Raw genomic sequence first — 11,167 nt, forward strand, 5'->3', positions numbered from 1 at the left:
TCTGGGCGCTCGCGGCCGCGGGCTTCGGCGACCGCCGCCCCTGCCCCTTACCGGCGCTGCAGCCAGGTGTGCTGCCGTCAGGTACGCCCTCGCCAGCTACGCCCTCCCTGGGCCCCCTCCACCTCCCACTCCCGGGACCTCGCGGCCCTTTCCCCTCTTGACAGGTGGCCGGGCGGGACTCGCCTGTGCCCGGCTGCGTGACCACCTCCCCCCTGCCGCGGGTCCGTACACTGCGGCAGTTCGTTCCTCATTCCCAGCCCTGTCCCCCACCCGAAGCCCACTCTGGCTCAGGGCCTCCAAGGCTGGGGTGTACTGAAGAAGTCCGAACGGAACTCACTCTACCTCTCTTTCCCAGGTGGCCCTGGACGCGCCAGGCTGGGGCCGCCTCTGAGCGCCCCGCAGGGGCCATGGATGTCGAGACAGCAGAGGAGCAGGGGGGCCCTGCGTCCCCACCAGGTGCACCCTGCGGACCTTGCTCAGCGGGCACTCCCGCCCTTGTGGGGCGGCGGGAGCCCAAGAAGTACGCAGTGACCGATGACTACCAGTTGTCCAAGCGGGTGCTGGGCTTGGGTGTGAACGGCAAGGTGCTGGAGTGCTTCCACCGGCGCACCGGGCAGAAGTGTGCCCTGAAGGTCAGTGACCCCTCACTGCCGCGTGGGTGACCCGGAGGGCCCAACAGCAAAGACCTGTGGGTACAGGATATGACCAGGGCCCCTGTTAAGCTTCTTATGCTCAGAATTTCATCTTCTTAGTCCTCTATAAGATTGGACTCCTGGTTCTCTCTGCTTTACAGATGGGGAAACAGGCTTAGCCTTGGTAAACTCGGAGTGTCCCAGGGAGCAAGGGGTCAAGGGGTGGAGTCAGTGTGGGTAGAGCCTGCTGTACCCGGAAGCAGGGAAGGAGGGGCTTCTGGCTCTGGGTTTCTGGCTGGGCCTATGAGTTTGGGCCCAAGGGGGACCCTCACTCAGCTTGGCTGCTCCTTCCATGAGAAACTCTTCTGACTGGAATGGGTCTGAGTTTCTTTCTGCCTGAGGCTGTGTCCTCACGAAAGCTTGGGGTGGGGCTACATTCTCTCGGGTCCCCTGCCTGCCTAGTCTGGAGTGGGAGCATCCCGGGGCTTGCTGGTGGGCAAGGCCGACGCCCACTGCACCTGATGGGCTCCAGGTGAGTCACTAGACCCATGTTGAGAGGGGGCAGCCCTGCTCCAGCTCTGACCCACCCTGTTTCCTGGGCAGAGGGCAACCAGCCATCTAGCCACATCATACCATAGGCTCCCTATAGGCCTGGTTAAGACCTCACTGATACATGTGGAGCCCAGGGAGTCCTGGAGGTGGCTGATCTAGCCATGTAGTTCTGGCTTAGGTCATATAGTTCTGGGCCCAGGACCCTGCCCCGTACCTAGAAGCTCTTGAATCTGTCATCACTGAGAACTTTACTTAATTGCAGCCTGTACCACTGGCCATCTGGATAGGTAGAGTATGGCAAGGAGAGTGGCTCCTGGAGGTTAGAATACAGCTAAGGATCTCCTCATTTTACAGACATTGCAATTATGAGCCCAAGCACAGAGTTCTGCAGGTGTAGCTCTAATCTTTGGCCTGCATTTGCCAGCTCCATGACCTTGGACTAGGTCTTGGACTCTTGAAATCAGGTTTCCCTGCTCAAGGGTTGATGAGAGTTGATGTGAGCTTGGAATGAGATGGTGCATGTAGAGTAATTGGTACAGGGCCTGGTGCAGGCCTGGAGAGGCTACAGGAGTTATTTAGGGCACAGAGTCTGCAAGTATCTGAGCAGGGGACCTGGGCCCAGCTCCCTGTGTCTTTCCCAGTGGCCCTAGGACTGATAGAGGGGGTCATCTCCCCAGGGTGGTCTTGGAGGTGGTCATGAGGATGGGTCTGGAAGATGCTTAGGGCAGGGCTGGTGAGGCTGGGTCTCAGGCACAGCTTCTTTGCTTGTGAACCCAGCAGTGGAGTGGGGTTGGGAGGCCCTTTTGGAGCCCCGGGCAGGGGATTCTCTGAGTCCTTCAAGGAAAAGGAGGCCCTTCTGAGGGGAGATGGGGCTAAAGAAGTGAGAAGTGAGAGTCTTCATTCTCTCCCTCAGCACCATCTTAGCCCTTTCCCTCCTGCTAGGGTCATGGTACAATCTGGGTGGGCAAGGGGACGACAGAGGCCTCTTCTTAATACCAAGGTTTTGGCCTTGTGAGCCAGGGCTGAGCTCTGACCACCCCCTGTGGTACTCTAGATGCTGTGAGTGAGGCAGGGGTGGAGTGAGAGGCAGCACTGGCTTTAAGCAGGCCTGGGCCTAGGCCTTTCCCCGTAGGTGCTGTGTGTCTGACAAGTGACCTGGGGGGACTTCTGTCTGCAACAACTTCCAAAGCACCTCCTCTTGAATCTAGGGCCTCAGTGCTCTCTGTTCTGGACTAGTAGTGGGGCAGGCCTAGAACAGATGCCCCTACTGTACCCCTTTAGGCTTCATGGGTAAGCGTGGCTAGGGCTATTGGCTTGGGACCTTCAGGACCTGGTGCTAGGTTAGCCCTAAAGGGGAACATGGATTAGATGTGCCCCCACCCAGCACTTTCCTGTTCTTGCCAACCCCCACCCACCTCCAGTGACCAAGTCCCCACCCAGCTAGGTAGGACCTCACCATCTTCCAGGATGGGATGAGCACAACCTCTAGCACATTGTACCTATACTGTGAGTGATGGCTCCAGCCTTGACAAGGTAGGTGGCACCTTTATGCTTATAGCCTCTGCCCCCTGCCCAGGAGGGCCAGGGCCAGGAGACCTCAGCACATGGCCTGGCTTGGGCCCCAGGAGCTCAGCCAGTCCATGAATGGGTCTCAGCCCTCTCTCTGCCTCTGCCTAGCCCTGTGCCTTTCTGCTTCCCTGGACCTACGTCCTAGGTTACCAGGCTGGCCTGTCTTTGTCTCGTGGTCTGGATTTGTCCAGGCCATCTCTGCCATTCTTGGTTTAGGCCTAGTGTCGTGGCCTCTCCCATATCTGTCCTCTTGGCCCTGTTGCTTAGGGTGGTAGATAGTGCTTAGCATAAAGCCTGGAACACAGCAGGCACTCACAAAACAGGAAGAGCTGTGGTCGATGGCCCTGTAGCTGTTGCTGTTCTTTGGGGGCCCTAGAGAAGCAGTCTTCTCCTTCCTAGGGGCCTGGGCCTCTTCCCCTTTCCCTCAGCCCCTGACTGCTGGCTTGGTCCATCTTGGCCTCACTCATACTCAGGAACTCTCTCTCAAGGCCAGCTTCTGCCACCAGTGCCGTCATTCCACTCTCCATTCGACCCTTAGCACTTCTGCTATCCCTTTGGCAGGAACTAGAGGTCTGCCTGCCCAAGTATCTGGGGCAGGAGACTGCCTCCTACTGACCTCTTGCTTGTGACCCCTTTCAGGCCTAACTGGTTAATTGACACCCCTTATTTTCACTCCTAACTGGACACAGCCACCCCATCACATTAGCCACCCAGCCTCTCAAGCCTTATCCCATATATGAAAGTCAGGACCTGGAGTTAGTGGTCAGAAGTCATGTGGCTTGATTGGGATGGGGGTTATAGCAGAGGCCTGAATCCCCTCCTCTCCTGACTTCCTGCCAAGCCGCCTTGTCGTCCTCGGCCTCCTGGCAGGCAGAAGTGACAGTGGTACTTAGATAAATAAAAGCAAAGCCTTGAGGAGACTGAGGGGGTCTGCAGTGGGAGTCTTTCCTAGCCCTGCTCTCTGGGTTCTGGGTCCACTGAAAAGTGTTGGAGGCCCCTGAGGCTTCCAGTGCCCTCATCTTCCTGTCTTTGTCAAAGAGTAGAGTGGTAGGGTGCTGGATCCACATGCCCGGGAGATCCCTGCATTGCTCCATGGGTGGGGCTGGCCTGTTGGAGCTGGTGCTGTGGAGCTGGATTCGTGGCTGGGTGGGGCTGCCAGGCAGGCCAGGTACTTTCTCATTTGGAGCTGCTACCCCTTCACCTACTGTCTCCAGACCGGTCAGATCAGCTTCTGCAGGACCTCTTGTTTACTGAGTCAACAAATCAGGAAGCATGTGGAGGGCTGGTGGCCTTGTACAACGGAGTCCCCAGTAGCGGTTTTACTGTACCCAAGCATCTCTTCAGGCTGCCCCTCTCCTGAAAGGAAGGAATCTGAGGAATCCAAGCACTACGACCCTGAAGTGGAGCCTTCTGAATTGCCAGGAGTGGGCAACTTGCTTTGTAAATGAGGATCCTAAGGAGAGCATCAAACTCTACAAAATGCAAATAGTGAGATTTTGGGGCAGAGGGAGATTGTTTGTATATGCTTCACATCCTGCCCAGCTGGCCTCGCTCACAGCTTTAGAAGCTGTGCTCATAGCCTCCTGTCAGGATCGCCTTTGTTGGGACTTCCAGAGTCTTCTTCCCAGCCCCACCCCCCAGGAGCTGATGCCATCTCTCCAGCTTCAGGCCTTGGTGGTATGGAGTCTAATGTTCTTGTGAATGGCTAATAGTTTTGCAGAGCGTTCTGTCTGGCAGGCCCTGTCCCAGTGTACAATACATGTTATCTTCCCTAACTCTTTTCATTCCCATTTTATGGATGAAGACACTGATATTCAGAGAGGTAAACGACTTGCCCAAGGTGTATAGCTGGTGAGTGGCAGGGTTGGGACGTGAATCCAGGCAGTTTGATGCCAGAGTCTTAGCACCTAAGTCACCTCATGCCTCATGCAAGTCTACGAGGACATGGGAGGGTCTCTGAGGCTTGGCTCCTGGAAAGATGGTAGCAACGTCCTCCATGACTCCACTGGGCCCCAAGTGATACTGCTGGTGTTTGTCTGTATCTGCCCAGCTCTCCTCACTATACAGGACTCTATGCCTGTAAATAGACAGGTGGTGGTCCCGCAAGGCCAGTGCACAGGGACCGTGATGGCTGTGGGACTGCCTCAGAAAGGGTATATGGTTCATCTCAAGCCTTGTGAGTCTCAGACAAGCCCAGCCCAACGAAGTCCAGGGTGCCACAGGCAGGAAGTCAGGTTGGTGAGTGGGCGAGAGGAAACTGTCAGGACTGGGCCAGCCAGGGGAGGTTTCCTGGAAGAGATTGCCAGCTTTAATGCAGGCCTCTGGTCTAAGAAGGCTGTGGATGACAGAGGAGGGCACTGGGTGTATTGTGACAGCATGCCTGGTTTGCACAGTTCAGCACTTGTTGTGGAGTACCACTTCCCCACACCCAGTCTTGTGTCCTGGTAGGATGTGGCTAATCTCAGCAGGGCTGGTGTCCAGGCCCTGACAAACTCTGGGGAGCTGTGGAGAGACCAAAGGGCCCTGTGGAAAAAGAGGCATTTACGTAGGGTTTAAAGGATGGGGGAAAGTGGTCAGCGGTGACTCTCCCTCTCCATCTGCCCACAACTGAGATTCATACCTCATCCCACCAGAGGCCTCTGTCTGTCTTTGGTACCCTCCATCACTAGGTGGGCAAAAACCCTCCCTCCTTCTCCCAGAGCTTTCTTTCACAGCATCACTGGGACCCTTGTGGAGTACTATTGCCAGGGGTGCTGTAGGGGCTTCTGGGTCACCTGGGCTGTTGTTCAGCTCAGGGCCTGGTCTCCACGACAATAGAGGTCTGTTCTGTCTCTGCCTGTTCCCCAGGTTTGCACTTGGGGAAGCTGGTTTTCTACTTGGATCCCTCGTCTTCCTCTCCCAGGGCCTCCTTGGGACACCATCATGGGAGGCCCCTGAGAGGGTGCAGCAGGTGGAGCATCTGACTGTGCAGCCCCCAGCCTCCTTTGGTCCCAGCCTGGCAACTGGCTGCCACATGTCCATAGGTGAAGGCCACCAGGCAAGAGCTGGGGACGGTGGTTATACCTAGGCGAGGGCGCCTTCCCCACACATCTGTGCTGTAAAAGTGCGCACCAGGCCCTACCTGGATAAGTGGGTCTACTGCTCTCAGGGCAGGGAGACCACAGCTCTAGTGGGCTCCCACAGGCTCCCATGTTTTCCCAGGAGAACTTTGGTTCTGCTGCCCTCCCTCCCACCTGTTCGAGGTCTTGTGTGGCTCCACCTGAGAGGCTGCCTGGGGTTGAGAGAGGAGCAGGGCTCTGGGCTTGAAGTCCTTTCTGCTACTTTCTCTCCAAGTAACCTTGCAAAAAGGCAGTTTCGGAATTTTTTGCAAAACCATCGTCTTTGTGGTGCCGTTGAACGCAGGGTTTGAATATGTGGTGGGAAGCAGGATTCAGTCTTGGTAGGTAACTATCCCCAGGTTCCTGCTGTGAGACAGCTGGGGCCTGCAGGCACTGTGAGAGGGCAGAGCTCTCCTTTGGGGGGGCCTGGGTGCATTTTTTGGTGGCACATTATTGGCCTTCATGAGGACTCACTTGGGCTCACCCTGCACCTGGGGAAGCCAGCTCTTCGCAGGGTTTGAAAGAATGGTGTGAAAGAAACCACCCCCCCCCCCCCCCCCCCCCCAGCCCTTTTGGAACTAAGTAGATTAGGGCCAGTGTAATTGTGATTAAAATTCTGCTCTGTGGGAACTGTGGGGGTGTGTTTAGGGCTGGAGTACCAGGCGACAGCCGGCTGTTTGTGGGAACAGGGAGCCTCAGGAGGCCTTTTCAGCGCTGGACAGACCAGAGACACTGAGAAAATTGATTTTGGGTTTATTTGCGGGTTTGGGATTAGGGTTGCCCTTTTCTTTAGACTAGGGCTTTGTCCTTGCGACTTTATCTTTGTGTTGCTCTCCCTTTTCGGTCTTCTTTGCCTCCTTGTCCCTCTCCTTTCTTCTTTCCCATCTCTGTTTCTCCTGCTGTCACTCAGTCCCTCCCCTCTTGGGCCCTGCCACTCTGTCTTGTGGGTTTCGGGCAGGCAGAGGACAGATGGGGGCTGGTCAGGTGCTCGGGACTCATCCTAGTCACCCTGAAAGTCTGACCCACCTCCTAGGGACAGGGTGGGGGTAGGACAGGAAGGAGGAGCACGGCCGCGCCAATGCCTCTCACAGTGTTTCCTCCTGCTCCTGTCCTCGACCAGCTGCTGGCTGCCTTTGCCGCCAGAGCAGTGGAGTCAGGAGCATCTGGGCCAAGTCTGTAACCTGAGGCATCCCCCTGTGGAGTGTGGGAGGTCAGCCTTGGCTGTGGCCTCTGCCTGTGGGTCTCCTTTTATGGCTCAATGGTCTGAGCCTTTTGCTTGGGACAATGGTGCAAGATCAGGAGCACTGTGACTCCCAAGGATTCCTGGGCTGAGGTTGGGGAGAGCAGGGGCTGGAGCCAGCTGAAGGAGCCCACAGAGGGGCTAGGAGGGCTTGAGATGCAACTGTGTGCTGCCCTGCACTAGCTGGGAGAAGCGCCCCGGAGCAGCTGGCTCTCTAGCCTGCACCCTGCACCTGCCCTCACCCCCACCTCAGCAAAACTCACAGTCTGTCTTCAGGAGCATGAAGGATCAGAGCCTTGACCTGCCACATTCATCGCCCCATTCCTAAGGGTTCAGCCTCTGAGGACTCATAGCTTGTTCCCTAGCTGTTTCCCCAACATAAACAAGCCCCCTTCTCAGGATGTGTCAGAGGGACTGGCCCGTGCTCTCCATGCCCTCTGGCAGGCAGCAGCATAGGGGGTGGGGATGGGGATAAGAGCACCCACTTATCCCTTGAATGCTTCCGACATGCTAAACACAAACACAGCAGACTTTAAGAATGGGTTGTGATCACCCCCATGTCATGGATGCAGAGACTGAAATTCATAAAGGCGAAGTAACCCTGGAACCCTGGCCTGTCTGGCAGCCAGATGGTGCCTCTCAGCCATCCTTCCCTGTGTGCCAGGCTCAGTGGGTATCAGGAGCTGGGCCCCTCTCCCAGGCCAGTCTGCCCCTCTGTAAGATGAGGGGCTGGGCGCTCTGTTTGACAAGGGCCGCCCCTTCTGGCTCTGAAGACCCTTTGGGTGGGCAGCGACTGTGGGCAGTGCCAAGCAAGCAGGCAGGTGGTGGGGCCCCCCTTGCCCACTGCTGGGGCCACTCTTGCAAGGGGACAGGCAGCGCGGAGGCTGACTAGAGGGTGCCCCGAGATGCCTCTCCTGAGCCAGCTAGCAATGGTATTGCCAGGGGAACCTGGTCATCTGTGGTGACACCACCAGCAGGGTATGTGTTCTGCTAGGGACAGGAGCTCAGGGGGTTATGACTCAGGTTTGAAGACCCCTCTGCGCTGCGCTCTATGGCTGGTTCAATCCTTGAGTCGGCCGAGCCTGTACCAGGGTGTGTCCTTACCCTAGAAAGGCCTGAGAGAGTGAGGGTGAGTCACTGCAGTCCATTCCCATGGCCGGAGTGTCCCTCAGTGCTGGCTGGCTGCCACCCTGGTCTCCCAGAGGGTTGGGCCTTCCTCCCTCTTCCACTTCCCCTTCCTCACAGCTACAGCTCCAGAGACAAGGAGACTTTCCCAGGAGCCAGATGGGTGTCAGAGGCCTGGGAGCCTTCTAGCTGAACAGGAGCAGGAGAGAGAAAGGGACCAGGGGCCAAGGTCTGCCGGAAGCTTGGGCAGCCAGTTTCCCTGCCTCCCCTGGGAGGAGCCTGAGTAGGGCGATGGCTGCCGGTGCTCACCCAGGCCTGTGTGGGGAGCTGCGGGGACGTGGATGAAGCCAAGGGAAGCGGGAGAGATGCAGAGCAGATATGATATTGGCTTTGGGGAGAGCAGGTCTGGGGGGTGGAGTCAGAAGCTTCCCAAGGGTCTCTGCACCACGTCTCTGGGGGTGGTGCGGTCCATCCTCCCACCCCCCCACTTCTTATTCCTTTGTCATCTTTGTAACGTCTCCTCCAGGGGAAAGAGACCAGCTGTCATTCTTCTGAGAGCTAGAGTGTGTTGGGTCCCCTCTCCAGAGCTGACCACAGGCATGGCAAGCTGGGTGCCTCAGCAGGGGTCGCCTTGGCATGGCCTCACTCGCCCTGGTTGCTGCCTGTCCTCTGTTGCCCTGCGCGGGCTATGTGGGCATCACTGCAGCACAGCTGGCCAGTTGGGGGCACAGACTCTGTGGCCAAGGTGGGGTCTCCTCATGAGGAGGGACCATTGAAGAGACATTTTTGAGATTAGAATAAAACACTTATGTTTGCTAAAAATTGTCCAGTCTTATGAGGAAGATGTCTTCTTTTTACACTGTCACAGAAGAAATAGAACCAGGGTAACATTTCACCAATTATGTAGCTGATTTTGACAGAAAAATCCTTTTTTCCTCTAAGAAGTTAGATGATAATAGAAGCTAGACCCTCTGAGTATGCACTCGGGGCCTGCAAGGCACCTGTGTGGCCTCTCCTCAGCCCCCTGTGGGAAGGCTGTGGGTAGGATGCTGGGATCTGGCACCTGCCTGGAGCAGAGGGAGTTCTGATCCTGCCACTTACACACTGTGTAACCTCCGGGAGGGAGAGAAGGTTGTACCTCTTTCTGGGCCTCTTCCCCTGCCTGTAAAGCAGGTGCCGATAGTCTCAGACCAGCCTGCCCCCCTCCCTTCGTTGCCATGGGTAAGGAGAGTGCATATCCATTTCACAGATGAGGAACTGGGGCTCAGGGAGATATTAGGGGACAGGTCCAAGGTCACCACACACTTTGCAGAAGGGGACATTGCCCAAAAGGATGCATGGAGGAGTTGAGGATGTAAAGGTGTTTGCCACCTGGGAGAGTGGGGATGTGCCCTCTCCTCCAGTCTGCCAAAGCTGAGGGCTGGGTTAGTTCCCTGGCTTAGGTCCCTAGCTCTCAGCCTTGCTCCCCATGCCCCAGGGTCCCTCCCCTGAGATTAGCCATGATCTTCCCACCCTGGAGGGTCTGCCCCTCCTCATTGAGCCTTTCATAGCAGCAGTATCCATAGACTTTTGATTCTTGGTCTACCTCTCAGGATCTGAGACCATTTCTGTGACCTGCTGGATTGGAGGGAGTCTGCCTCCCTGGGTTCCAGAGGCTGCACCTGAATTTCCCCAAATTCTGGAGAATAGGGAGGTGAAGAGTGTGAGACCACCTCAGGGCAAGACCCAGGGGAATCCTGAAGCCAAGCAAACCTCAAAGCCCATTTCCACTCAGTGTGCCCTTGGCACTGTGCTAATCTGAGCTCTCTGTGTGTTCTCATTCTGTTCTCTTGGCCACCTGGGAACATGAGTACTGTCACTGTCCCCATTTTCCAGATTGGGCCAGTGAGGCTCAGAGAGGTTGAATGGCCTGCCCAAAGCCGCAGGTGAGTGGAGGGTGGAACTGGCCTCTGCATCTGGCATGCAGGTCTGTCTGACCCAGAGCCCTGTGGCCACAGCTGGTCTTTCATAGTGCATGGACCCTGGCCTGGAGCACTGGGACCTGGGCCTGCTCCAGCTAGCACTCATGTTCCCACTGGTCCTCTCCTTCGCTGCCTGGGAGCCTAGCTTAACTCCCTCTTTCTGGAAGCATTCTTCCCCTTCCCCACCCCTCCCTATTCCTCCCCAGACCTGGAACTTCTGCCTTTGTTTCCACGTTTTCTGGGGCTGGGAGGAAGCAGACAAACTGAGGCCACCAAAATTTGGCAAATTGAAGGAGTTCTTGTGTTCCTGAGATTTGACAATTTCAAAACGCGTGTTGGCTTTCCTGCTGGCAGAGCTTCCTAGAAAGACGTTGGGCCTAGAGCCCCAGCCACTTCCTCCCCTCCCAGGACTCTGGTGGGAGGTGATTAGGGAGGCTCCCAGCCAGTCAGCCACTTCCTCCTGGTCCCCCCACCCCTGCCCCAGCCATCAGGTACCCCACCCTTGATCTGGAATGGGAGCAGCTATTTGGGGGCCCTCCTTCTTCCCGGGGCTGGCCTTCCCCATCTTGCCTGCTCTGCCAGGTTCTGCATCTGGAAAGAAAGGAGAAGGGAAGAGAAGGAGCCAGGCACAGTTCCATAGGGCCTACATCCTCATCAAGCATCCTAATTGGCAGTAACTCATCCACAGACCCCCAAATCCTTGAGTATGGAGTGCCTGTGGCACCATTCCTAGCCGCAGCTCCAGGCCTGACCCCCAGGCAGGGCCAGTAAATGTTTGTAGGGGTCAGGAAGACATCTGTAAAATGTGCAGTCCTCCCTGGGCATGAGCGTTGAATCCTGGTGTCCAATGGACTCCTGGACTCGGAGGTGGCCATGTGTGAACCATGTGACCCAGAGAAGCTATAGAATATCCTTGAGTCTCAGTCTCCTAAGCTGAAAGTGATGGTGAGTAATGCCCTTTTTTTTTTTTTTTTTTTTTTTTTTTGGGGT

The 11,167-nt window shown here is 56.4% G+C and overlaps 1 protein-coding gene across 2 annotated transcripts in view; it reads left to right on the plus strand.

The window, feature by feature from the left end:
- Positions 1 to 11,167, plus strand: part of MAPKAPK3 (MAPK activated protein kinase 3) — a 30,143-nt gene continuing 18,976 nt past the window's right edge. Inside the window, exons 1-2 of one of the 2 annotated variants that reach the window (XM_007451821.1) lie at positions 1 to 76; positions 356 to 632. In XM_007451821.1, coding sequence (XP_007451883.1) covers positions 408 to 632 — 225 coding nt within the window. In that variant the 5' untranslated portion in view covers positions 1 to 76; positions 356 to 407. The remainder of the gene's footprint in view (positions 77 to 355; positions 633 to 11,167) is intronic. The other variant, XM_007451822.1, reaches the window with a different exon arrangement.

Source organism: Lipotes vexillifer, unplaced genomic scaffold (assembly GCF_000442215.2).
Source record: "Lipotes vexillifer unplaced genomic scaffold, Lipotes_vexillifer_v1.1 scaffold500, whole genome shotgun sequence".
Lineage (NCBI taxonomy): Eukaryota > Metazoa > Chordata > Mammalia > Artiodactyla > Lipotidae > Lipotes > Lipotes vexillifer.